A 26,783-nucleotide genomic window follows, 5' to 3' on the forward strand; every position below is an offset into this window, starting at 1 on the left:
GCGGCTGTTTTGATTCTGACCAAATGGTCTTCCCTGCCTGTCTTTTGTGGTTTTGGTGACACTGGGCCAGTCTGCAACGCTGGACCATTGGCTGGAGAACATGGGATCTGGTACTTCTGTAAATGTCAAGTACAAGTACTCCCTGCAGAAGTCTGAAAATGGTGAGTGATTCTTAGAAAAGTAATCTTTTCCTGTTTGCTCCTGCATGTATTGTTGGGAGGTTGCATTGAATGTGTTTCTATTCTGGCTTACCTGGTTTTCTTCATAGCATAGAGGTGAGGTTCTCTCTTTTCAGTATCCTGTGACAAGGATTCTCAGGTCTCAGGCAGAAGACAATGGACTTGAGCAAATAACAGCAATTTAGACCACCCAAACCTAATGAGAAATGAAGCAACAGTTAGAACTGACACCATTAATCACTTGCTGGGTAATGCAGGTGTTGTGTCTGCTGACAGCAAGACAGATGTGTCACTCTGCTGCTTCTGGATTGTTTTCCAAGGCTCTTAATGATGCAGGACTGGTTAAGCAGAAGCATTATCAAAGCCAAAATAAATCTAGTTATAAAAGAGGTGAAATGGTGTGGCTATGAAAAGCTGAAAAGCAAAAAGTGTGCTTTTTTTTTCTAATTACATCATTACAATGCTCTTAATCTCTACTAATAATCTAGATGTGTTTATGGCTCTCAAAGCTGTAATTTATTTTTATGAAACTCTCTGTAATGGTATCAGTTTTGTGGGGGTGTGCCTAGGCCAGCTGTGGAACAAAGGGAGTTCATGAGGGAGACCTTCGACATAAGGAAATGTTAAAAAGTAAACAGAATCATACAATCACAGAATTAACTATGTTGGAGGTCATCATCCAACCTATGATGCAACCACTTTATCAACTAAACCATGGCACTGAGTGCCACATCTAGTCTTTTGTTAAACACTGTCAGGGACGGTGACCCTATCAGCTCCCTGGGCAGTCCCTTCCTGTGCCCAATCGCTCTTTCAGTGAAGAACCTTTTCCTGATGTCCAGCCTAAACTTGCCCTGGCACAGTTTAAGACTGTGTCCTCTTGTTCTGTCAGTGGTTGCCTGGGAGAAGAGACTGACCCCCACCTGGCTACAGCTTCCTTTCAGGTGGTTGTGGAGAGTGATGGGGTCTCCCCTGAGCCTCCTTTTTTTCCAGGCCAAACAACCCCAGCTCTCTCAGCCCTTCTTCATAAGGCTCATGTTCCAGACCCTTCCAGGGCCTTGTTGCCCTTCTCAGAGCATTCCTTTCTTTGTTGTTTGAATTGTGCAGTTGTGAGCATTGGCAGACCAGCAGGATGAGGCAAACTGTTTGCAAGTGCTTGGAAAATAGGGATTGAAAGTGGGGATAAGGTGGTGACTCAGACTCTTCTGTTTGTTACTGTACACTGTTGAAAAACTCCACCTTTTATTTAAGTTAGAACTACTTGTCACACATAGCACTAGAGGTCCATGGACTTTGCCAACAAGTTCAGGGTTATTTTAATATGATAAAGTGTAACATAAAACTGGATACTTATTTGAAGCCTTGCATTACATCTGATATCTCAGCAACAGTTTCCCACAGCAGTAAAACCATTCTGAATTCCTTGCATTTGGTTTTCAACACCCTTCAGATTCGCTCATCTGTAGAGGGTGTATTTTTAATACATAAGCGATATTATTTAATACATAAGCGATTTTCCCTTCTTTAGGGAAAAGTCACTGTTTCCTGCTGAAGTACATGGAGGGTGGTTTGTTATATAATTAATGCAAGCTGATTGAATTAATATGATCTCATTGTCTCTGGCCAGCACATAGCACCTTTTTTGGTAGGGGTGGGGGATTTTCTTCTTTGTAATGAAGGTTTTCCCACACCCACCTCCAATTGCTCTCCCTGCTTTGGTGAATGTGGCAAGGGAATCTGCAGCAGGGCTGGATCCCTAACTCTGTTGTTTGCCTTGGAGTATGAAGCCAGCCTGTGGATACAGCAGTCATCCCTTTCCCTGCCTCAGCTAAAAATGACAGAAGAAGCAGTGTTAAAATATGTTTTAAGTACAGGGCTCGAGGGCAGGGCTCCAGAAATGAACAGGAAGGGATACAGTGTAATCTGAAGAGAGATGCCTAGCAGTAGAGCTGGTCCAAATGGGATCAAGGCCAGCCAAGGTGGATGAGAAATTCTAGAGGTACATAAAGTTCTGTGGCAGAACTTGAAAAAGGAAATGTGAAACTGCACCAACGTACTTCACTTGAAATATGCACACACCCCACCTGAAATTATCTTTTAAGGGAACACACTGGAACTGGGAGAACACAGAGGCTATGTTTTCAAGATCAAAGGGCAGATAGCCATAATTTGGTGGGAAGCACCCTGGTGTCTGTGCTGGCTGGGGACTGAACCATAAACAGGCACCTAGAAATTCTGGCTTCTTGTTCTTTCTGTGTCATTAAGTGGCTGAAGTTCTGCCTCCCTTTTTTCATTGTGGGTGTAATTTTGTCTTTATTTTATTGTAAGGTAATGCTATGTTGACATTTATGCTGGAATAGAGTCTGTCTGAAGTTCCTCCAGAACTGCAAAAGCTGAGGTATTTATTTGGCAAAAAAGAGAAGCAGAAAGCCCCCATAATTTTAAGGTTCTAGAAGGGAACTTGGTATCCTGTCTTCCCCCAACTCTTTGTGTGTGCTCAGTTAAACTTCTGGTTTCCTGAAGCCCCAGCACCTGGAGGTGGTAAGACAGACATAAAAATGATCAACATAGGTAGAAAGATATCGTCTAATAATACTGAAGAACATGTTAGGACTTTTAGGCCCCAACAATTTGTTGTTAATGCCATGCTGAGGAGCCAGCAGCAATGGACAGAAATGCTTCAGAGGTTTCTGGTCAGCCGGGGTCAGGTCAGTGTCTTGCAATATGGTGAAAAGACACAGATTGGTTTTTTGTCCTTAGGCACAAGAAGACAATTCCTGAGAACTTGTTCCTGAAAAGGAAAGGTTCCTCTTCAATTTTCAGGGCTGGGGAAGGAGCAGTAGCGGGGTACCTCAGCTGCAGCCAGCACAGCTCAGCAACTTGGTTCTGTTCTCGTCCCCCAGCTTTCAAGGCAGCTGTCTTGATCCAGCAGTGGTATCGGCGCTACATGGCTCGGCTGGAAATGCGCCGCCGCTGCACCTGGAGAATCTTTCAATCCATTGAGTATGCCTGCGAGCAGGATCAGATCAAGGTATGGTGCAAAAGAAAGAGCAGGTGGAAAACACATGGGAAGATGGTTTCTGTGCCAGACTTGTTCAGTTCTGGCTGCTGGCTGGTAAGCCTCTAAGTGCTTCAGTGGGCCAAGGACTGGGTTTCCTGCCCCTTTTTAGTCTATTGATTCTCTGTCTGCTCGTGTTGCATAAACCACCAAGTAATGGACCTAAAAAGAAAGCCATAAGAGTAATGTAACAGTTGTTCTGGAGCCTGAACACAATAGGCAAGTCTAGTTTGGTTTTTTAATGCTTTAACTTTGACTAAAATTCTCTTACATGGCTGCCTTGCTCTTAGGGAGAGGAAGGGCTCATAGTGTACTTCTGCCTGTGGCTGAAGGTAAAGCTACTGTTTTGACTTCATCTCAGCATAGTCAAAACTTAAATTGGTACAATGGGAGTTGCTGTACATACCAGACAGCATGAGAAGTGCAGAGGTAATACTTGCAAAGAGATCGTGGTAAGTTGCTGCTCTGTTGAATTTCATTCTGGGGTGAATGATGGGCTCTCCCTCTTCTTGCAGCTTCACAACTTCTTCAGTTACCTCATGGACCAGTTCACACCAAGCAGCAGCAAAGAGAGTAAGTTTGTGCTGTTTGTAGATGTGGCACCAACACACTGAACGCAGCACCCTGTATTCATTGCCCAGTGAAGGCAATATTCAGGATGGCAAACGTGGCTAAGAGTCTCAAGAGTGATGGCGTCAGGAATAGGGAGTGAATTGTGTGGAGACTCTCAGAGCTGTCTGAGGGATGTGGGGCAATTCCTGCTCTTAGGAGCTGGAAGAAGGCATAAAAGTTCAGTATGATTTTCTGGAATCACAGAATGGTGCACACTGCACACGGAGATTTGTCCCTGCAGCCTTTCCCCCACTGCAAGTTTTGTAGCTGTGTCAAGCTAGGACTCAGCCTCTGTGGCTGCCACTGCTCCTGAGGTCCAGCCTAACCGAAGAGCTTTTCTTTAGTACATTATTAGAATGGTACCTGGAGCAAATTAACTTTTTTATGTCTGTTTGTCTCTTTTTTTTAATCAAACACACTTATCTGCTGTCCAGGAGATTTTATCAGTCGCATGTTCATAAGTGGGGAAAGTTACAAAGAGGCAGAGCTGGAAAAATACTGTGACTATGAATCCATAGAGGTGACAGACTCCTACACCGGACCCCATCTCTCTTTCCCACTCCTCCCTGACCATGCTACGGCCTTGCTGGAAGCTTTCAAACAGAAACAAGTAAGAATCCCAAATGGTACCACACTTTCCCTTCTATGCACAGGGATGTAGGATGGATACTTTGGCTTTAGCCTTCCTAACAAGCTCAGCTGGCTGGAGTGTAACAAGCTGGCTGGCTGTTAAATAAAGGTGAATGGAAATGATATGGTATTTCCTCCTGCCATAGAATGTTTTCCTTTCTGAAACGGTACTTCTGACAAAACTGAACACTTTACATTGGGGTGTACCCCTAGTAACCTGAATTTCATTTTTAAACAAAAAAATCAATGACAGCTCAAGTTGAAACTTTTCATCATTTTGGGTTCAAATTTATCAATTTGTAAATAAGGATAGGATGGCCCAGAGGGAAACAGCTAATTAAAATGTTTGGTGCCATGCAACTTGGGGCTACCATTAAAAATGTAAATTGTGAGGTTTTTGATGAGGAAGTTGAATACCACTTCAGCACTAACGAGACAAGCCTTCATACCACTGCAGTGTTCTGCTGCCCTCCCTCTGCTGATGTGCTAAACTGCAAAATAGACCAAAACATCCCTTCTCCAAATATAACTTCTAAACCAAAGATGTCTCATGTTCTGACTGTATTAAATGCCTACACCCTGGCTTTGAGCATATGCATCACTGCAGGACACTGCAGGACACATAGAAACTCACAGACTGGTTCAGTGTGGAAAAGCTAATAAAGATCTAGAGGAGCAACTTCTTACCTGTGATATTGGGCTGGAATTTCTGCTGTTCTTGGAGGTGGTGTGGCCTAGTGGATATAGCCTTGTCTACAAGGTGCTGGGGCTTTAAGGTTCCCGTGCCACCCCTGTCAGTGCTGAGGCTGGGCTGCTTTGGGCAAGCCTCTTCCATCCTCCCGTTTTCCCAGTTTTGCCTGGGAAATTGCCTGTCTTGTTTGTAAGCCCGTATTTTCCTGTCTTGTTTGTAAGTCCATGGGTCAGCACAGAGTGCCATCTCAGGGAGAGTTTCTGCCATCCAGACTATCCTGGTGGGGTCTTTGCAGCCAGACTGGTGCTACTCAGAGGCCAGTGATTTCCCGCTTTAATCTTTTCACTTTCTCCTAGTAGCAGCTCCACGCTCGCTATGTCTTAAACCTCCTGCATGAGACCAGGAAGCACCTCAAGCAGTTGCCAAACATCAGCCATGTCTCCACCTGCTACAGCGAGGAGGTCACCGTGTGCGGTGCGTCCCTGGCAGTCTCCAGGGTGGAATGCTTGTGTGGGAGGGTGGGACAGAGAGAAAATGATTGTGAGAGCGCAGTGCCCCCCTCTGTACTGAACGTGGAACATAAATGCTGTCTGTAAGCAAAATGTGTGATGCATTGAGAAGCAGCTGGGTTTGTCTGAAATACCCAGGTGCTCTTTTTTCTCTCACCCCAAACTTGGGAGTTGTATTACTAAACCACAGAAACAGCACCTAATTGAGGACTGGTCTCAAAACTTGGTAGTTTTCTGACCTGTTCTGTGGTATGGGATTTTGTAAACAACAAAATCATGGAGCTATTCTGGATATTCTGCAGCACATGCATGCAGATCCAGAAAGCTACTGCATCTTTGCATCCTATAAGTAAATTTGAGACGAAGTTTTTTGCTACTTTCCTCCTCTGACTAATGTTAAAATGTTGAGATATTTCTGAAAAATACATATGGAACACAGACTTCTGCATGCAGTCAGCTTCTGGAAAACTAACCTCTCTCTCCACTATCACGTTAAAGGAGAATTAGACTGTTATTTTGAATGCAAAGCTTCCTCCCATGTAATGATAATCTTGTGCCATGTGCCATTACATGAGAAAAATGAACAAAGCTTCCAAATGAGTCTTCAGCAGATGGTGTAGGTTTTTTGCTGTCCTTCTCAGACTTTAGCTCAAGCCTTACATCATGTCTTTTTCCTTTAGGCTTGCACTTCCCAAAGTATTTCAGTGGTCATCAATTTATAAAGGACATAGTTCATAGGAAGTAATTTATTGGTGGATTTTTAAGTTCAAGGTAAACATACTGTCACTTGTCTCTTTGTGCCTGTTAGGAGACTTGCATGGCCAGCTGGATGACTTGTTCCTCATCTTTTACAAGGTAGGCACCAAATTTGGAGAGGGAGGCTGTCCAGGCATTGCAACAGGTATCCCATGGATCATGTTGAGAAGTGTTTGCAACACTGGGCCATTCATGTGAAATTCTCCAAGTCAATTTGATTGGTTTTAAATGGTTTCACCAATCAGTAGCTTATTCCCTTGCTGATTTGGGAATCTGATATCCGTGTCCATTTTAGAAGTGCCGGTGAGTATTTTTCTAGCGCTGATACTAACGACAACACTTTGTGGCTGCCAGCTTTCTCTGCTGGGGGCCCACAAGATAAAGGTGAGTGAGGATCTGTTGTAACCTGAGACAGAAGTGAGAGCGGTTGGGGGAGGCATTTGGGGACCACGGGGAGGCCTCTCTGGTAATATCCACCTTTTCCTTCCTTTTACAGAATGGCCTTCCTTCCCCTTCCAAGTCCTACGTGTTCAACGGGGACTTTGTAGACAGAGGCAAGCAGTCCCTTGAGATCCTTATCATCCTCTTTACCTTCCTCCTGATCTATCCCAAGGAGGTTCATCTCAACCGCGGGAACCACGAGGACCACATGGTGAACTTACGGTACGGCTTCTGTGCAGGGCTGAGCATGATGTTGAGGGTGTCGTGCAAAATCCCACTGAGCTTCCTTTCTCCTGTTCCTTTAGCTATGGTTTCACCAAGGAAGTGATGCAGAAATACACGGTAGGCCTCTGTTTGTGTCTCCTCTACCATGCAAGACATGCATTTAAAAGACTAGATGCTTCATCTCTGCCCTGTCCTCTTAGGTGCATGGGAAAAAAATCTTGAGGATGTTTCAGAATGTCTTCTGCTGGCTGCCCCTGGCCACCCTGATTGATCAGAAAGTTCTCATTATTCATGGAGGCATCTCTGACACCACTGACCTGGACATGCTTGAGAAAATTAAAAGGGACAAAGTAGGTTTTATTTCCCAGTTATTGCAAGAGACAACAGTGTTGCTGATTTTTGGTGAGGATCTCATTTCTACTTGTCAGCTTAGCTGTTGACAAGACAAATCTAAGAGATGGCCTTTGTAGACAAACTTGTGTGTAGGTATAGGCTTTGGTTTGACAGTGTGTGTGCATGAGCTGTGAAGGGATGACGCACTGTTGGTTTCTGGGATATATGCTTGTCCTGAAGTAAAAACACAGTGATGATGAGACATTGTCTTACAGTTCCTAACCCTGTTTTTACCCCCTAGATTTCCAGAAGAATTTTGATAAATCATTTAACTTGTCTCTGCCTCGCTCTCTAGTTTGGAAATACTACTTCTCCAAATGTAATGACAATTCTTGCATTAGTCATTAATGCTTCCTTTGCTCTGCTGCCTAGTTCTATTGCAGATTAAATCTGTGTGCATGAAGTCATTGAGGAACAGTGTGATGTGATGGATGTAGGGCCGGGCTGTAAACCCAGGACGAGATGTCTGAGAGGATGGCACTGATAATCCCCCACAGTTCATCAACAGTTGATGGCAGAAGGGACTTGGGGCTTAGATCACTTGAAGTGTGCCAATGGAAGATGTTAGCCCTGGAGATCTGAGTTTTCATGACATGTTATCAGCTCCGTTTCTCTCATATCTTTCAGTTTATTTCTGTATTAAGGATGAAGAAAAGAACAGAGTCGAGTAGAAGACCAGAGTTACAGGCCATAAATGGGGAGAGCAAATCAGAGACTGATGCAGCAGGGAATGTGGCAGCTCCCAGGTTATCTCTGCAGCCCCAGTCAGCCCAGGCTCCCAGCACAGCCAACAGGCTGGAGTTCTCCAGGTGGCTCCGGCAGACGGTGCAGGAGCAAATCGACACTTGCCGGCGGCTGGTAGACATCAGTGAGTCAGAGCCAGAGGAGCTCACCTATTCCAGCATGGTCTCCTTGAAGGATGTGGATGAGCCGTGCTGGACGCACCAGGAGGAGTGGAAGCAGGTGAGGAGTCTAAGCAGGGTCCTGAGCTTGGTATGCTGTGGGTTCCTCCTGTAGCAGTTGATCCTTCAGCAGTAGGTGGCTGGGAAGGGCTGCTCTGTGAGGTCTTGTGGAGGTTTCATTAGGTACATGTGCTACCGCCTGGGAGGAGCAGCCTGGTGATTTGATTTCCTTGGTTTTCCAGCCCTTCTGTCTCTTCTGTGTGCTCTGAAACCAAGATTACTTAGTTTGCGCTACATATGACCTTCCAGTGCTGCACACCTTATCACTATAGAGCTATATATTGAGGTCAGGATTAAAGAGATTAAACTTTAATCCAACACTGGTTACTGAGTCAGCACTTGTATTTCTGGAGGCTGCAGAATGTCCTGGCTGGAGAACAAAGGAGTGTAGTACTAAGCCTGCTAATGGCCTCAAGATCTGCTGGTTGCTTTTGCCTGGGACTTGTGTTTTGGGATGGAAGAGGATGCTCAAGGCTCTTGCGCATCTTAATGCTAGCAAAGGCAAAGCTTGTATCAGATCTGATTTATGCACATCCCTCTTTCCCCAGGCACTTTGGGTGTGCCTGTAGCTCCAGGCCAACAATATTGTCACTTCTGAGGTGGCCCAGATCTGTGACAGCCTTCAGCTGGAATGCAGGAAACAAGTCTGTTCCCCTGCACGATGGTTATAGCAGCAGTCTAGGGAGGGATTCAGAGACTGAGCTGTATTTGCTTAGTGAACTTTTCCAATCCTTTCAGATTTTAGACATCCTCTGGAGTGACCCCATGCCTCAGGAGGGCTGCCGAGAAAATAAAGTGCGAGGTGGTGGCTGCTACTTTGGGCCTGATGTGACAGAGAAATTCCTTGAGAAGTACAATTTGCAGTTCCTGATCCGTTCTCACGAGTGCAAGCACGAGGGCTATGAGTTCTGTCACAACCGGAAGGTCAGTCGGGGATGGTGTGAAGGATACTTGGGTTTCCATCCTGCCAGGGTGAGGCTTCTGCAGGGGTGGCTTGTCTCAGTTCTGCATTTCTTCCAGTGGGACTTTAAGCACTTAGAAAATCCTTGAACAGCCTTATTGGGAGTTACTGAAGTGTGCTTCCAGATGAGGTCTTAGGTCAGGGTAATCTGGAGCTGCCTGCTCTGTTGGGGACATGGCTGTGCAGGCAAACAGTGTCCTTGTGTGTGTCCCCTCCCCCCCCCCCCCCCAAACCCACTCATGCCCTGGCCCCCACTTATTGCAGCTGCTCCTGCAGATGAGCTACAAAAGAGTTACTGAGCTGCTGCAGCCAGGTTCTGTTCTCAGAAAATTTACAGTCAGGTCAATGACTTTGTCAGGGCACTCTAACTCTGGAGAGCAGAATTGTTGGGAGAGAAAGAACAGGGAAATCACAGAAGCCCAGCATGTGGGCAGATCCCCATGTGACCAGTGCTTTCCACAAGGAACTCACACTTGCAAGGCTTCCAGGCCAGCTGCCACCCCACTCTCCCTCTTCTGCATAAAACATGGTGCTTTCACAGTTTGTGGACTCTGGAGGGGACGGGGTGTGTTGTTTACACATACATATATATTACAGGATGTACATACGGACTGTAAACGCCTCTTTTTTGGGACTAGGTGCTGACCATCTTTTCAGCCTCCAACTACTATGAGATTGGCAGCAACAGGGGAGCCTATGTGAAGCTGGGACCAGACCTCGTCCCCCACTTTGTTCAGTACCAAGCAAACAAGACAGCCCATTTGCTCACTATGACCCAAAGGCAAGGCATTCCAGTTGCTCTGTATTCATCAAATTAAAATTTCTAAAGAGAACTTTGTGAGCTTTTCTAAAAGTTTGACTCTGCAGATGAACTTTCACAGACTGGTTTTCTAGTAAGAGCTGTAAAAGGGGCTTTATGCTTTGTACTTGCAGTTACTGAGGAAGGCTCAAGTGTTGAGAAGGGAGTGTTACAAAATCCAAAGGGGATGTTTTTACAGGTGGCAGATTTTTCAGCTTTTCTTTTCAGTATCAGGTTTTAACTTTTGACCTTTGCTGAGTTTCCCTTCTGCTTTACTTCACAAATGAATGCAGGGACTCATGGCATCAGCTGTGGGGAACTGTGCCCTGGGCATGCAGTGCCTTGTCACGAGCACTGCAATGTAATGCAGCTGTAGATGTCCAGAGCAGTTGTGTGAGGGTCTGGGCAATCCATGGATAATCCAGATAGAGGACTGGGAAGGTGCAGTTTTTCTTGTGATTTGTGGCAAGTCCTTAAAGTGCTTCTCTCTGTTCTGCATCCTCCAGAATCAGCAGAGTAGAGGAGTCAGCCTTTCGAGCGCTGCGGGAGAAGCTCTTTGCTCACACTTCAGCCCTCATCAGTGCCTTCAAGGCCTATGACACAGACAATACAGGTAACTCAGAACTGAGGGACATGTGGGTTGATTCCCTGGGTGAATAGGGTTGAGGTCACTCAGTGGCTGGCTTGGAGATGCCTCAATGACAGTTGTCACCAACTGTCATGGGGGGAGGCTATATCAGACCTTGCCAGAGGTCATTTGCTGTTACTCAGTGGCTCTGTGAATGCCTCTGAGTGACACCGTAAAGAGCAGGTGCTAGAAAAACAGGAGGTCATTATCCTAATGTGTAATAATTGAGACTGGTACTAGAAGAACTCTTTGCAGCAGTACTGATGAAGCAGTGGAAAAGATGACCTAGAACATACATCATGTCATTTGAGAAGGACTGGGTGGTCTCTAGAGCCCCTTCATCCCTGGAGTCTAAAATCACTGGGAAGAGGAAAGTGAGGGATGTCCTCCATGGCCGTTTCCTCTGTCAGAGCCTTAAGGAAGGAGCTGAGAGTTCTTACTTGTCTGGCTGACAGGAGTGCTGTGTTGGTGCAGTGACCCCAAGGTGTTGCTGAGATCTGTCCATTGGTGTGCTGGGGGAGAAAAGGGACATAGTGGCTAGCAGAACTGCTTGTGGGGAGAACTGCTTTCTTGCTTTCTTCTCTGGCAGCAAAACTGTTCATAGGAATCCAGCTCAGTTGTTACACCAGCTGCTAAAATGGGCAGTGGGCTACAAATTTCTAATAAAATACCCAACATCAGTGTCTTGCCTTTGTTCAGATGCTGGCAGCCTCATAGCCTGGATTTGTTGCAATGATTAAAAGCTTACTGAGGCCTGGGGGGGAAGTGTGCTTGTGCCTGCAGTGCAAAATAATGGTGTGCTGTCAGCAGCACCTGAACTGGGTATGTGTCACTGCTTTAGGCTTTTTCTTTGCCTTCATGTGCTTTCCCTTACCTGTGTCCCAGAAGTGTCTCCTTTTTCCTTACAGGAAGGATCACACTGAGCAACTGGGCAACAGCAGTGGAGTCAGTACTGCGGCTGGGACTACCCTGGCGAATGCTGAGGCCGCAACTAGTGCACAGCACAGAGGATGGCATGCTGGAATACAAATCCTGGCTGGACAACCTGGCCATGGAGCAGAGGAGCCAAGAGGTAAGCACTCATCCCTTTCATGAAAGCATGAGGTGAAGCAGCTGCTCACCAGATCTCCAGCATGTGCAAATCAACCATGGTACAAAAGGACAGTGGATGGATCCCACGTAATGCAAAACCACACTGAAGTTGATAAAAAGTCTTGCCTGAGTTCAAATAGTCTTGAGGCATCCAGCCGATTTTAGAAGTAGATGATGGATGTGCAATCAAAATTTAAAGGTAGTTTTGGATGCAGGCTTTTGAGTAGGAAAACTGTATTCCACTCTCTAAGTAGCAGTTTCTTACTGCTGGTGTAATTACACCCAGCAAATGCAGTTCTGCAGTGGTCATAAAATGTAGCCTTGGTTGCTATTAGCCCAGAAAAGGGCAGCTGGGAAGGGACAGGTTGCTGATGATCTGTTCCGCAGTTGCACAGAGGGTCCAGTCATCACACACCGGTTTGATAAGGCACTGCTGACACATTCTTGAGAGAAAAAAATCTTATTTATGGGGACAGCTGCAGCAATGACTCAGAACAGAGGTGTCAGAAGTGTGATCATGTCTTTCAGCACATCCAGTCAAGCTTGCTGGAAGTCATTTATCGAAACAGATCCAACTTGGAGACCATATTCAGGATCATAGACAGAGACCATTCAGGTTAGCAGGTGTGCAGGGGGTGTTGATCACTGTCTCGTGTTCCTTTCTGCTTTGGAGCTTCTTTTAGTATGTACAGAGGTGTTTTTATTTAACTGCTTAAGGCTTGTGGCCTCCTGCTCTATCCCAAGCTTCTGAAATGTCCATTTGTGTTATGTCTCTTTGCTGCTTTAAGTTGTGTTTTAGCTGGTGTTCTCCATGTTGGGAGATGTAGCTGCAGCATGTGAAATGCTCCTCCACAGGTCTCATCTCCTTTGAGGAATTCCAGCAAACTTGGAAGCTGTTCAGCTCCCACATGAACATTGAACTCACGGATGATGGCATTAATGACTTGGTCCGTAGCATTGATTTCAACAAGGATGGGAACATTGACTTCAACGAGTTCCTGGAAGCCTTCCGCCTTGTCAAACAGTGCCCATCGTGAGAACCTGCACAGGGTTGCCACATCTGATGCCTTGATTTCTACAAAGCCAGGACTGTCTGACCTAACCTAGAGCGTGCCTGCAGATGCCAAGCAGGGAAAGGGAAGGCAGGTGCCCAAAACAGACATCACTGTAGGCAACAGCTGTGTCCCATCTGGGGAAGGTAACAGCTAAAATAAATGAGCTGCACTTCAATTCTGACCATTTTTTAAAGAAGCTGTATTTTAAGTAGAATTTCCTGCTCACAGGGAAGATGCAACTTAGCTTCTCTAGTCTACCTGATGAAATGTTACAAGTATATTCAAGAGCAGTAAAGTGGAAGTAGAGGTAGGCCATGTTTTACAAAGTAGTACCTGCTTGATCCCAGCTTTCTGTTTAATAAACCATTTTTTTTGTAGATAGCTGTTTCTTGGCTGTTCATTTCTTCTCTAGTCAACTCTGTGAGCAGCAATGCTTTTCCTGTGATGATACCTACTTTCCTGCTGGCGTTCCTCTGCTGTGGTAAGCTTGCTCTGGAAGTTTGGAGCTACTACGTGTATGTAATAGAGCAGTATGTTGAAAAGAAAATACCTTAACTGTGCAACACTGTCTCTAGCCAGTGGGACTTGTTTAAGGCATCTATGGAGATAACTTAAACATGCAGCATAGGCTCTGTAGCAGCAGGCTACTTGATCTCCTGCCCTGGGCTTTGAAAATTAAATCCTTTTCAAAGCAGGCTACAGCCACAGCTTACTAAGTGAAGTGGGTGGGGTGTGAAGAGTTTGCAGAAAAAGAAACAATGTATTTCTGAAATACCTGCAGCACAGTCTAGGAGGGGCCCCATGGCAGAAGACTTCACTTAAGGCTGCTACCCCAGCCCCCAAAAGAGAATTCTAGTCTCACTGAACTTCTTACCAAGCCTATGTTAGAGCCTGCATTCTACAGTGCAGACAGTTTATTAACTGGAACTATGCTTCCAACAGGAAACTAATCCTTTTCCCCCTTAAGTTCCACATATGCTTTTTTAATTGTAATGGAACCATGCTTCCACAAACACACTCAGATGCATAATAAAGGTCGCAGCACACTGCAGCTGTATTTCTTTTTTCCATCCTTCAAATTTTATGAATGGAATTAATTTTGACGGCTAATGAACAAAATGATTCTGCCTCCTCCCTATTTGTTTCTGCTGTACAAGCTCCTACTGCACTGTTTCTTTCAGTTATTTTCAGTGAATTTTGTATTGAGGGCAAAGGCAGCTCTCTATCCACAGCATGGAGCGAGTAGCCACCTGCTCTGCAGCACTTGATACCAGGTAGGATCTAAGAATCATGTCATTCATTTTGGTTTGGGGACTGAGGCTGCCCAGCAGCTCTGTGGCACTGGGTTTGACAGCCTGTTACCTGCAGTGCTCAGAGCAGAGTAAAGTACACTTACCTGGAGTTGTGAGCAGCGTCACCACTCTGCAGATGTCACTGAGAGCCAACACCACACACCACTTATTACAAAGTCAGACTGAATTTATTACTCTTGGGGAATTAAAAAAGGCAGAAGACCACGTCCAGACATTCTGTTACTTAGAAGGGCAGCAAAGCTTTGTATAATTCACATACATAAAGTGAAACAAACATAACCTTCAGATCCTTGCAGTCCAAAGGAAGGACAGAAACTGGAAACATGAACTTTCTGTAGCTCACCCCAGTAAACTACTGGTATTGCAGAGAACAACATCGTTACAGCAACAAACATCTCTGTAATGATTTAAATTAGCTGTTTGCACAATGATGTTACTTGATTGTTTTGACAGAAACATGGAAGTGGGTTAAGCTTTCCACAAACGGAGTCATTTGTGAAACAATCCCCTCAGCACTGCATTTCTTAGGAGAATGCTGTTGTAAAAAAAGGAGAAGAAAAAAAGAAAAAATGTACAATAGTACATATAGTTTTATAGTAAAATGGTATCTGAACAGATTCAGTTTTCCTTCTTTAGTTAAAGCATATACAGCTTTATAAAATATAAACCTTCCAAAGGTCAATTTTAAAAGCTTAGAAGAGGCTTTGCTAATTCTAAAAGTAACAGCCAAACTACCATTTTTCTCCTACAAGATACGTGTTTTATTTTACCTCAACAGTTTTAGCCTTGGAAGGTGAGCCATGAACTCGACTAACATGTTCCGTGTAAGCCTCCACCAGTCAACTGAAGACTCCCCCTCTGATGGGAATGCTCTCGTTCAGCCCGTGTTCTATTAGCTTGATGTCCTCCAAGTCATCCTTGATGATGCTGATTAGGTGACTCAGCCCTTCTTGCTGCTGCTTGAGGTGCTATAGATAGTTCAGAAACCAGTGTGAGTATTGTCAACTTCACAGACCTTAGTAATATTTCTCAAAGGTGTCATGACTGGCCTTGGCACATGGAAAAGCCTGGCATCATTTCTTGGAGGAAGGAATAACAGCATTTTCTGTACTAACAGCCTATCTCCACTGAGCAGGTTTGTACAACAGCTTGATGCACAGGCATTGAGAACAATTAAAAGGATGACTTCCCCAAACAATTGCAAGAACATGACACTATAGATAGAGTCAGTGTGTGTCTGGCCTAAATTATGAAGTTGAGAGAGTGTGCCAGGCTTCTACCCAGCTATACTTACTTGCTTGATTTCCCTTAAGAGGTCTGCATCTATGTAATAGCGCTCTTCAGCTCGCACTGCTCCAAAGTGGTTCTGCATCCTGATTTGGGACATGAGCTCATTCAGTCTGCCCTGGGAAGAGAAACAGGCTTAAATCAAACACAATTCCTTTACATCTGGCAGAGCTCCAGCATCTAGCATTCCTTGAGTCTCCAGGGCTGGAAGCATTGTCACCCATTCAATTTTTAAATGTTCTGGAAGACATGCAAAGGGCAAGTGACTCCAATACTTCTTAGAACTCAAAACTACTGAAATACCTATTGTTTACACAGCAAAGAGCATGATGCTACAAACCTACTAACACTGGTGGATTGGTGAAAGCTTTCCACAACAAATATAAAAGCATGGTTTGGAAAACAGACATATTTCTAGTGAGGAAACCCCAGAGCTATTAGCCAAGCTCTATCAGCCACTCACCTTGAACTGTGTTGGTGCATTAAGTTCACACTGAATTGTATCCAACTGTACACGAAGCTGCTCCTCATCCGCTTGAATAGCGTAACCGCTTTTCCTTTGGATCTCCTGCTTTATTAACACCTACAACAGAAGCCTTTGATGTTCATTAGAGAACACTTGGCCCATCTCTTTCCACACCAGCCCACCCACATCTTTTTGCCTTTTCTTCAGCCTGTGTTTTACTAGGTTTGTTCTGTCATTTAGTTTGCTGCTCTAAGAGCTCAGGGCAGTCTCGTCGCTTCTGAGTAAGTGAGAGAGAAGGTTCCCAAGTACTGCAGACCTGAAGCCTTCCCCGACAGCTCTTCCTGGTACTTAAATGAACACTGGTTAGCTGAAGTCAGAATAATTTTCAGCACTGGCCTGCACAAGATGGCACAGGTCCTCCTTCCCCCTCAGAGTACTTCTGACATTATAGACAGTGTCAAAATAGTTACTTGGATTATCCCTGTTACCTGTAATGTTCTGTGAGAAAGAGCCATCAGTTTCCTTTTGTACTGTGCAATTTTTGCCATAGTTGTTGTTTGGTTTTTCTGCAACTCACTGATGTCTTCTGATATTATCTGCAGAGGAGATGGGAGTCAATTAGAAGTCAGAAGAGCTTTTGATAACAGAACATGTTAGTCCTGATTTAAAAATGGGAGTTTCATGACTTTACACAGCCCAGCAATTTAGTGTCCTTGACCAAGATGATTTTAGAAAGCTTTCTTCTACCTTTACTGTTCTGCTTTGTGTTTATTTTTGTATGCAACTGGGATTTTTGGGTTGCCCAAATTTAAAAGTCCATGCTGATACAACTCAATTGAGCTGGTGTGAATTAGCCTATAACAAAACAGTAAGCTTGAACCTAAAACACATGAAAGCCAAAACCACATTGCTCAGTTTTGGGGCAAAAGATCTATTCAAGGAATATATTAAGAACATGGTTCCCTTTTCAGTTTTGAACACACAGGGGCAGATGCATTTAACAGCATATCCTTTGTCAACAGCAAGTAAAGATAAAGACAAGCAACCTTACATCTAATCGAGTTTGATGCTGTTTGGTCATCTGATCCTGGACCTTCAATCTTCTCAACAGTTCCTTAAAACCCACCATTGGCACAGGAATTAGCCTATGAGAACACAAATATTTCTTACAATGCATTTTTATACTGGACACAGGGTAAGGATTATTAATTATGAATAGAATCTAATATAAAGTTACAGATAATGTTGGCCTTTTATAAGTTAATACATAAACACATCTTCTTTTGCCAAGCTCTAGAGTCCTCACTATTCCCAACAACCTGTTCCTTTTTAATAAAGAAGTCAGCCCAAATTACCTGTAACCACTGATGGCTACAAAGGTGCATCACCTTCAGTAACAAAGAGAAAAAAACATAATGGTTGTAAAAAATAAGTCACAATAACTAATCCACATAATGGTGGACACCAGACCTCCAAGTAATGCAAGTAAGACTCTTTATCCTGACAGCTCCTAAGTGCCTAAATGGGTAAAGGGATTAAGACAGGCACTTCCAGTAATCTTCACTGCTTTCAAGGAGATCAGCACTTGGCCAAGTTGTACGCGAGTAAGTTTCTTGCAAGTTACCTGAAGGGTATGCAATCACTATGCAATCACTATCTCTTTCTCTCCTTTCCTTGTTGCAATACTAGGACAGACTATGGGACTTACTTGTCAGGATCAGGGTTATCAACTTTGGCTTGTTCCCATATAATAGGATCAACACCTGAAAAAAAAAAGGATTCTTAGTACTGGTACATGAATGGACAGATCTTACAGCTGTTAACCAGGAAAAAATGCTATGGAATACACAAACCCTATGAACTATGCTAAACCGAATGACTGTTACACAAATTAGGGTTAATTAAACTAGGGTGGTTCTTCAAAAGTCCTGGTCCTGAGCAGTAAATTCAGTCACAAAGGCTGTCAAGCACTCCTGCTGGTTTGAAAGCAGGGGAAAGGAACCCATACGGGTTCCCACTGGACAATCCGTACTTCAAACAGAGAAAGTGGTACTGTTTCCACACTTGGGTCATCTGTCCTTTCAAAGTTGCTTATTGTGTAAAAAAACAAATATTAAAAAAAATTAGCAATTAAGTGATCAAAGTACCAAACCAGTTGGCAATATAATCCCAGTAGGAGTCAGCTCTGACTTTTCTGGAAGTTCTGTTTGCAATTCAGATTTCATAAGCTTTCATATCCTAAACACAGACATATATAAAAGCTATAGATATAATGGTAAGTTATCTCATAAAATGGCACAAACAACACTTAACTACTCTAAAACAAAGCTGTATGTGCACTAGCTGTGGCAACATACACAAGCTAAGAGACCCATTTGAAAACTAGCAAGTCAGTACAGGGCATGATTATTCTGATTTTTAACTTTTTTTTCCCTTGTAGTTTTCACAGGTGTTTTCCAGCAGACTGCATTTTTCCCAGACAGCCCAAAAGGCCCAGTGCACGCACCGGCAGGAGGGTTCTGCAGGAGCTGCTTGACTTGTGCCGGGGACAGCTCAGTCCTGGCCATGGACAGGCTGACCCCCAGCTGCTGCAGGGATGATTTGATGTTGGCTTGTTCAAAGTGGGCATAGAGGGTTGTTGCAGGAACTCTCCTCGAGGTGCCATTGGGTGAGCGCTCCACAACGTAAATGATCACTTCAGTCCTGAGTGAGGCAAAACATGGAACTTCAGGAAAAGGCCAGCAGCACATACAAGCTTACACTATAAAAACCAAACTAAACCCAAGTCACTTCGTCTTCCAGCTAACTTTTAACTTTCTTTAGCTAAGTTGGAGGTAAAGTACCCATAACTGCAGGGTTTAACACAGCAAGGCAGAGAGAGAAAAGCTGTAAATACCATTCCATTCTCCCCCCTCCCCAGAGGACATATACTGGGAGATACTGGGAGAATGACCTGAAATCTCTAGAAAAGTAGTGGACTTTAATGCCCTAAGAAAAAGCAACATGAAGGAATTAAGAGACAGAAATCAAACTCAGGACGAACAGACGCAAAATCAAGGAGAAGAGGAAAGAGTAGACTTAGGCACCAGCCCTTTCTAACATGCAATATAAACAGGCAACACTGGGGGAAGTTCACGTACTGGTCATCTGGCATTGTTTTAACACCTTCAACATTGACAGTGAGGGTCTGGTTTGCTCCCAAAATTTTGTGTAGTGATTCTACAAGCTGCTGCTGCTGGCTTCGAATATCTGCTTCTTTTCTGTTAAAGACCAAGACCACGAGGCCATCTTCATCTTTGTTGTTAGGCATTAAACTGTAACCCACAGCCTGCCAAGGAACAAATGAAAAATGAAGGTATGTTACTTAGCAAAAGCATATCCCTGTGAAGGGGAGGGGCTTAATCCCTCCATTCTTAGAGCAACTGGTTCAAAATTTACCTCACAATGTATTCAGAGCTGCAGAAACACAAAATCAATCCCCTTTAAATCATTCTCTCACACAGCCAGCAGTAGAGCAACTTTTGAAACAGTACGGATTTTTACAAAAAGTTCGTAAGTATCTTTTTCCCACTGGGGGAATTGCCAACTCAGCAGAGCTGATAGCTATCAGAAACGTTTTACAAACTGACCCTTTCTCCAAATTGTAAATGGAACCAGAGGATCAGACTTTATTACAAGCAAAAGCAGAGTGGCAGCCTTCATCTCCTCTTGCCTATCAGCTGTCACCCCAACTTCCCACTGGTGACAGGGTGGGCAGCAGGGGCTTTGTGAGGCTCTGACACTGCATGTGGGTGGGTGACCTGCACCTTTCCCCCCGTGCAAGTTCAACTGAAGAGAGAAATCAATTGAGGACATGCCCAGGAGCCTAGTTTTGTCAGCAGAGGGTAATCCTCTGCCAGGGTGAGCCTTGCAAAATCAGCCATCCTGTCATGGAGCACAACAGTGACAGCTAAGAAGAATTTGTTTTTAAGTACACGACACCTCTGTTATTTCTGCATTAAACAAATCAAGATGTCATCCATGATCTGTTTATGCAACATTGTATTTTCAAACTAGAATGGATTTTTTTTACTTCACTGTGGTCCTTCAAACAATGGCCTGTAACACATACCTTAGAAGCACACTTTTCTTGGTCTGGAGCTGCATGTTTCTCATGTGTCCTAAAGATGGAATTGTGTACAAGTGGATTCCTGTAGAACCTTTCAGGTAATGCTTCATTCTTATCAGATGCCTGATGCCTCCAGAGGCAATAACCAAACTAACTTATGATGCTTTGCTCCTACCCCTATGCCACCTTCTTCCCTGTTTTTCACAGGCATCATCCATTGCTGGCACAGAAGGAACTTGTCAGTATTTCCCTTAAGGCTGCGAATTCATGGCATTAGAACTACTCCAGTCATAGGGACAATAGTAAACCTGGTATATGGCCTTGTCTAACCTTAAAACTCTTCTTTTTGGTAAACGAAACTCTAAAATAAATGATTTTACATCGCACAACTTACATTGGGCAATTTTTCAAAGCCCAGAAACCAAAGAAGTAATTTCAGACAACAGCTTACAAGAGAACAAGCTTTCAGATGCATTGCCAACAAAATTTTCAAGGTAACACTGAAAAAGGTGATGTAACAAAGCCAAATATTTGTGAAGCAGGCACAGTTACTGCACAAATTTTACGGAAGTCTCATGATGTGCATAATCAACACTAGACTTAATTAAGTATTAACCTACATTCAGGTCACAAAGTCCGTGCTCCAAAGAATCAGCTCAGGGAAGGAGGGTATCACCACGCCTACCCCAAATCCCCTTACAAGCCTGAGGCTTAGCAAGACAGTCAGCAGGTGCAGGATTTGCAGATGAAGAGCCATGAGTTCTTTATCGACATGAGAAGCAAGATCTGGAACTGCTGACAAGTGGAGTCAGCATGAGCATGGGCAAGGATAAAGGCACAAGAAGGATTTTAGACCTGGCACTGGCCAGGTTAATAGAGGGTTATTTTAATGTAGACAAAGCAATAAAGAAAGAGCCTGAAGTTCTTATTCCAAATGTTCACAGTTTCTTTCAGACCTGAAGGTTATTTTAAATAGTTTCAGTCATATTGTAACATACATAGATACACATTAATTTCCACAGGTCTGTTCCAAGTACACACACACTAACCTGAATGCTATCACACGAAAACGTTACTTTCATGATCCACATCTTGGCTCATTATCTAGTCCCTCCACACCACCCACATTTCCAGCATCTTCAAACCTTCTAATGAGTATGCATCAGATTACTTGGAAAAATACTGTTTCAGAATACTCTTACCAGTAACAAAATCTGATTTAACACCCATGAGATGCTCAGACTCAGCAGAGTAAGGGCATCAGAGCCCTTTGTGGGCAGGTGAACAACGTCATACCTTAAACCTGCAGAAGGGGTTTTCCTGCGTGAACTCCACCGGGGCGATGTTGTTGTTGAAGTACCCTTTGCCCGTGCCCCAGAAGGCCTGGAGCTGGTTCCACTTGGCCAGAATGGCATCCCTCTCATCTCCCAGGAGTGTCGGGGCCGACAGGGCACTGGCTGTATTGATGAGCTGGTTGGACTGAGCGGGTGTCTGGGCAGGCTGGTTGAACAACCCGCTGCCTAATGCTGGGTGGGATGAAGAGAAACAAATGAACTCCTTGACCAGCCATGATCATGCTATCAACTGAGATCTGCCTATCATTGATATAACTTCTTATCATATTCTGAGAAGCAAAATAAAAATGCCAAATAAATAAATGAATTAAAACCAGATCATGTCTTCTTACAGTCAATCTTCATCTACAACAGAAGTTCCTGAATGCTAAGTTAGAAGAAAATAATTTTTTCTTTTTACATTTTTTTTTAATGAGACATCTGTATTGATCCATGACATCATCTGGCACCTCCAGTATCTATATCTGAAGGGCAGGTTGGCTGTTACAAACCAGGTGGACTCAGAGCCTGCAGCTGCTCATTATTCAACTCACATTTAAATCAACCTCAATGCCTTTTTCCTCCCCCTTCTAGTAATGCAACATCAACTGTGACTGCAGCATCAATTCTCTGACTTCTACCAGCACTAAACCAAGGGGCTAAATATTGTTGGAACCTCAAGGGTGAAGCTCAGGAACTTGCTTGAGCTCTAGTTTAAGAGTTCAAGTGTTTAAGTGTTACAGCCTGCCCTTATGATACACTTCTATCCCACTACCTGAGCAACTGTGTGTGGCAGCCTTAGGCTTTCACTGCTAAGGGAGGGGTAAATCCACTGGAGGCCATACTCACTGGTCTGCTGCTGCTGCTGCTGGGTTCCGAAGCCTCCAAAGCCTAGCCCAGTTCCCAACCCACTACCCAAACCAGTTCCAGTTCCTGTGCCAAAACTGGTACCAAATCCAAAGCCTTTGTTCTGGGTAGCACCAAAGAGTCCTGGGGAAATAAGCAGATGATGATTGAGAAAAAGAGCATAGCAGCCATGCAATCCAAAGCATTCCTGGATTTGTTCCACAGCCAGTCCTTTAGTCACTTACCACCGGTGCCTGTATTGGTGGGAGCAGAGAAGCTGAACGCTGGTGCCGCGGTGGTGGTGGTTGTCCCAAAGCCCCCGAAGGCACCTGCCAAACACAGACCGCAGTCAGACAGTGGCACAGCCCCTGGAGCAGCGCACAACACGACAACCAACCACACGCCTCGGGTGTTATGAGAACAGGTGCTGACAGATGGATGTCACATGGCACAAGCATGTAGTTCACACTGATCATGGGGATCGACTTCATTGTCCAAGGAAATGGGGGAGAAAACATGGACCAGAAGCCAGAACTTGTAAGGTGTGTCAAGAAAGCAAACAAAAAGACAGCAGTCAACTGACATCCTGTTGCTTTACCAGCGGCATTTCCTTTCCCTAGTGACAGACACAACTAACAACACTATTTCTTAGACTCATTCTTAGGAATACTTCTGGCCAATGTCACTGCTAAGTGTTTAATAAACAACCTGATGTTCTGTCAACTTTATAAACACTCCTAACCTCTGGAAACAATTCAAAGCCTGAGGCCAGCGTACACACAGTTGCTATGGTTACAGGCAAAATTTACAGGTAAAATTCTACAGCGTCCTTTTTTCTTTAAAGCCTTGCTTCCCATCCTCCTCATTACATCTCATTTAGAGGTTCAACCACTAGTATAGGAAGACTGATGCAAAAGCAATCAGAAATCCATCGATTTTCAGGAAAATAAGCCACTGGTGAACAGGGGAGGACCTAAGTGAGGGCCTGAGCTTCAGTGGTGCAAACAGCACTGGCCCAAGGTGCAGCCTGCAGAGTGCTGACCAGTCTGGGAAGCCAAGGTCTCTGCGTTTCATGCTGCTTCTACATGTGTTCAAACGAAAAAGACAGTCTGCAACAAAGGATTTGTCAAAAAGATGCTGCCACTCTTACATTCACATGCCAATATGCAAAAAAAAGTGGTTCTTTAGATCTACTACACTCACAATCCTCCTGTATGCAAACAAAATGAAAAGCATAAACCAAAGCTGATATGCAATTGCATTTTATTTCTATTCAGCAAACATCTGAATGTGAGTGGGCATAAGAACCTGTTCCCTGTAACAGCCGTGTTTCAGTCCTGCCAGTGAATGAGACACTCCGGCAGGGGCACCAGCAGATGACACCATTTTTAGGTACCTTTGTACTCACAGCAAATTTAGTCATCCTTTCTTGAAAAGCCATCTAAGAGTACCAATTAAGTACCAAATTAAATATCAAATTGACTATCTATGGTCTCTTTTGGAGCAGCTCAAAGGAAGCTAAAGAAATCCAGCCCAAGAGTGTTCACAGCAAATAAACGCCCATCAGATCCCCGGAGTGCACACAACAGGTGAGAGTCGCTGACAGAGAGAGCAATGACAATGTGGGATGGATGGAATTCCTAGAGAGCAGCAGCAATGGGACCACCCAGGCTAATTCCACACCAACAAAAGCATTAGAAATCCATCCAGTCCAGCGTTTTTATATGGAATGGGAAACACTTAAGGTGAAATTACATCAGCTGATCACTCAGATCTGATGCATCTCCATGGGGCCACAAAAGCCTTTCTTAATCACCCCGCAGTGCACCCATCCCACACAGGGCCATCCCGGGAGCATCTCTGGAGAGCTGGGGCATGGCACCTTTGGGATGCACAGAGGCATTCAGAGAACAGGTCACAGTGGACTGTGACTTTCTGCCTGTCTTAAACAATTTATTTCTCCACAGAAACTACTGAGGTGTGGTGCATTCATGAGAGCCAATGCAAGGCCGATGAGGAGACACGGGGGAAGATGAAAACATGACTGCAGTAGTCCAAGAATCTCATGTCTGGAAATGTGGCATAGGGACCAGCTCTGGGATTGCTCGGGATTACCTGGATTCATTGCCATTTCAGAGACTTTTGGTATGGGGTTGGTTATTTTTCCTCAAAAGCTATTCCTTGAGAATTTAACAGGCAAAACCCCTACAAGCCTAAGGCTCTCAAACTCATTCCACTTCCAGAGCTTTTATCCCCAGTCTGCACTAGACATGACGATTAGTGGCGGACACAGATTCCCAGTTAGGGATGTAATTCTTGGACCCCTGCGGGTAACATCAACCACAGAACATGTATTTATGCATTATCTACCTGCACTTGCCAGACTGTTACCAAAATTGAATGGTGGAGTTGAGGTAGTAGAAACACCGAAATTCCCAATATTAAAATTCACTGCGGGATTAGCAGTTAATCCGAAACCCCCAAAATTAAACCCACTGGCAGTGGAGTTTGCAGTTTCAAGCCCACCAAATCCTGACGAGCGGGAAGCAGAAAAAGAGCAAGGCAACATTAGTTCGGAGTGAAAGGCAGGTCCAGGAAAGAAAAGCTGAAACATTTTTCTACCTCCACGGGCAAGAGAGGCATGGTTAGAAACAAGAGGAAAAGGTATTAAGTGGCATTAAACATTATTTACTGAACACAAGGAGGACAGTTAAAAGCTCCACACATTGCTGCTGTAAGGATGTTATTTTTCAATTATACTGCACATAAAGCAGGAACATTTTCCCACCTTAGCTCAAAGCCCGACATGAAACCATCTCTGTGATTCAATATTCACATTAATTCCCCCTTTCCTTTCCCCCTTTCCTTTAACAGCCTAAGACTGCTCAATACAGCCGCATCTGTGTTAGTGTAACAGATAATAGCAACATTAATTAATAAACTATCAGGAAGGCAATATCATACAAATAATACACTCAGAGACATGATAGCTGAACAACCTCAAAACTCAACTCTAGCAGCTGAGGCACCACCCAAACCTCAGCTACTCCAGGCAGGACTTATCCAAGTCCTACTGCCAAAATCTGCCCACCTCAGCCTTGCTGGACTTACTGATGCATCCAGCACCCCTGGGATGAAGCTGAAACAGGTTCATGCTGGACAGAAAATGGGAAGTCCTGGGGTGTGGTCCCAAATTTCCCTCTGATATTGGTCAGTGAGTGTCATAAACCTTGCCACGGTGCGCAGGCAGCACGAGGTGATTTTTCACTCTCAGATGGGGCCAGAAAGAGTGTAAGACTCTCACAGTGGAAGGGACAGTGAAATTCAGGTAAACCACAGTAAAGATAAGTCTCGTCCGAAGGACTTGTTTAGATGCTCTACTAGGAGCCAACAATGAATTATTTTACTAAGTGAGGGTAAGGAAAGCTCTGCCTTGCACTTCACCATGACTGACAGCGACAAACGAGGGAAAAAGATCTTCCTTTACAAGTTAACCACTGTCATTTACCTTGCTCAAAAGTGAACTTCCAAGGACACCTCGTCCAAACGGGGACTTTATTGCGAGCAAAATGCTGATCCGAGGGAGCTGCACCGCCTCAGGAGCGATCCCCGGGCCCGCCAGGGGCCGCGCGACGGCGCCTCTGAGGCGGCCGCGGCTCCCATTGGCCGGAGGGCACGCGCGGGCCGCAGCCGCCGTTCTCATTGGCCGGGGGGCACGCGCGGGCCCCTGAGGGGATCACGATCCCCATTGGTGAGGGGGCACGCGCTGCCGGCCTCCGCGGTTCCCATTGGTGGGGGGGCACGCGCGGGTGCCTGAGGCGGCCGCGATCCCCATTGGCCGGGGGGCACGCGCAGCCCTTTGAGGCGGCCGCTGTTCTCATTGGCGGGAGGGGCGCGCGCTGCCAGCTGCTCGGCTCTCATTGGCCGGAGGGGGTGGGGGGGTGCACGCGCTGCCCGCCGCTCCGCTCCCCCCGCACTCACCGGTCGGGTTGGCGGCCCCGGCTCCTGCCGTGGCGCCGAAGTTGAAAGCCATGGGGCCGATCGTGGGACGGCGGGCGGAGGCCCCCGCGGGAGCCGCGTGCGAGCCCCCGCGGCGGGTCCAGCCGCACACAAAACCGGCCGCACGAGCCGCTTTTCCGGTGGCGCGGGCGACGCGTGGTGACGCAATCAGTACGCGCCAGCGGGCTGTACCACTGCGGGGAGCGGGAAAGGGGGGAGCCGGGATGGGCGGACTGTCCCGCGGAACACAGGGAAATAAAGGATAATAAATAGCTCTTCTACGAGTGTCAGGGTAGGAAAACGTCCTGCCTTGCGCTAAACAGCGATTAAAAAGGCTGAGCTCCAGGTCGCTGAGAGCTCAGGCCGAGCCTGGCTCACCCCAGGCTGGGGTCTCCCTGGATGCCCCGCGGGGCATTTCCCGCATTCCCCAGCGCTGGGA

General features: G+C 45.2%; 2 protein-coding genes across 4 annotated transcripts; one reads left to right on the plus strand and one right to left on the minus strand.

Moving 5' to 3' along the window:
- Positions 1-28: 28 nt before the first annotated feature.
- PPEF2 (protein phosphatase with EF-hand domain 2) lies at positions 29-13,364 on the plus strand. The gene is made up of 16 exons (XM_085057738.1): positions 29-161; positions 3,083-3,210; positions 3,753-3,810; positions 4,284-4,459; positions 5,530-5,644; positions 6,488-6,534; positions 6,932-7,098; positions 7,182-7,218; positions 7,302-7,451; positions 8,122-8,457; positions 9,195-9,380; positions 10,056-10,198; positions 10,723-10,829; positions 11,753-11,916; positions 12,465-12,552; positions 12,792-13,364. Exons 1-16 carry the CDS (start codon positions 101-103, stop codon positions 12,971-12,973), a joined length of 2,145 nt encoding a protein of 714 aa, XP_084913864.1. The 5' UTR covers positions 29-100; the 3' UTR covers positions 12,974-13,364.
- Positions 13,365-14,449: 1,085 nt separating this feature from the next.
- Positions 14,450-26,517, minus strand: NUP54 (nucleoporin 54). Of its 3 annotated transcripts, XR_014851521.1 has the most exons (14): positions 26,327-26,496; positions 24,716-24,877; positions 22,591-22,674; positions 22,349-22,489; positions 21,462-21,691; positions 19,198-19,385; positions 18,564-18,760; positions 17,766-17,820; positions 17,109-17,202; positions 16,546-16,653; positions 16,055-16,174; positions 15,599-15,709; positions 15,075-15,272; positions 14,450-14,839 (listed from the first exon to the last, which is right to left on the minus strand). XR_014851521.1 is itself a non-coding variant. In XM_085057753.1 (13 exons), the coding sequence occupies exons 1-13, from the start codon at positions 26,376-26,378 to the stop codon at positions 15,144-15,146; spliced, it is 1,671 nt and encodes a 556-aa protein (XP_084913879.1). In that variant the 5' UTR covers positions 26,379-26,517; the 3' UTR covers positions 14,450-15,143. The 3 variants fall into 3 exon arrangements, 2 of the variants coding, with proteins under 2 accessions (XP_084913879.1, XP_084913878.1); XM_085057753.1 differs by having other exon boundaries at positions 14,450-15,272; positions 26,327-26,517; XM_085057752.1 differs by lacking the exon at positions 24,716-24,877 and having other exon boundaries at positions 14,450-15,272.
- Positions 26,518-26,783: the final 266 nt, after the last annotated feature.

Source organism: Lichenostomus cassidix, chromosome 4 (genome assembly GCF_008360975.1).
Source record: "Lichenostomus cassidix isolate B80296 chromosome 4, HeHo_3.0, whole genome shotgun sequence".
NCBI lineage: Eukaryota > Metazoa > Chordata > Aves > Passeriformes > Meliphagidae > Lichenostomus > Lichenostomus cassidix.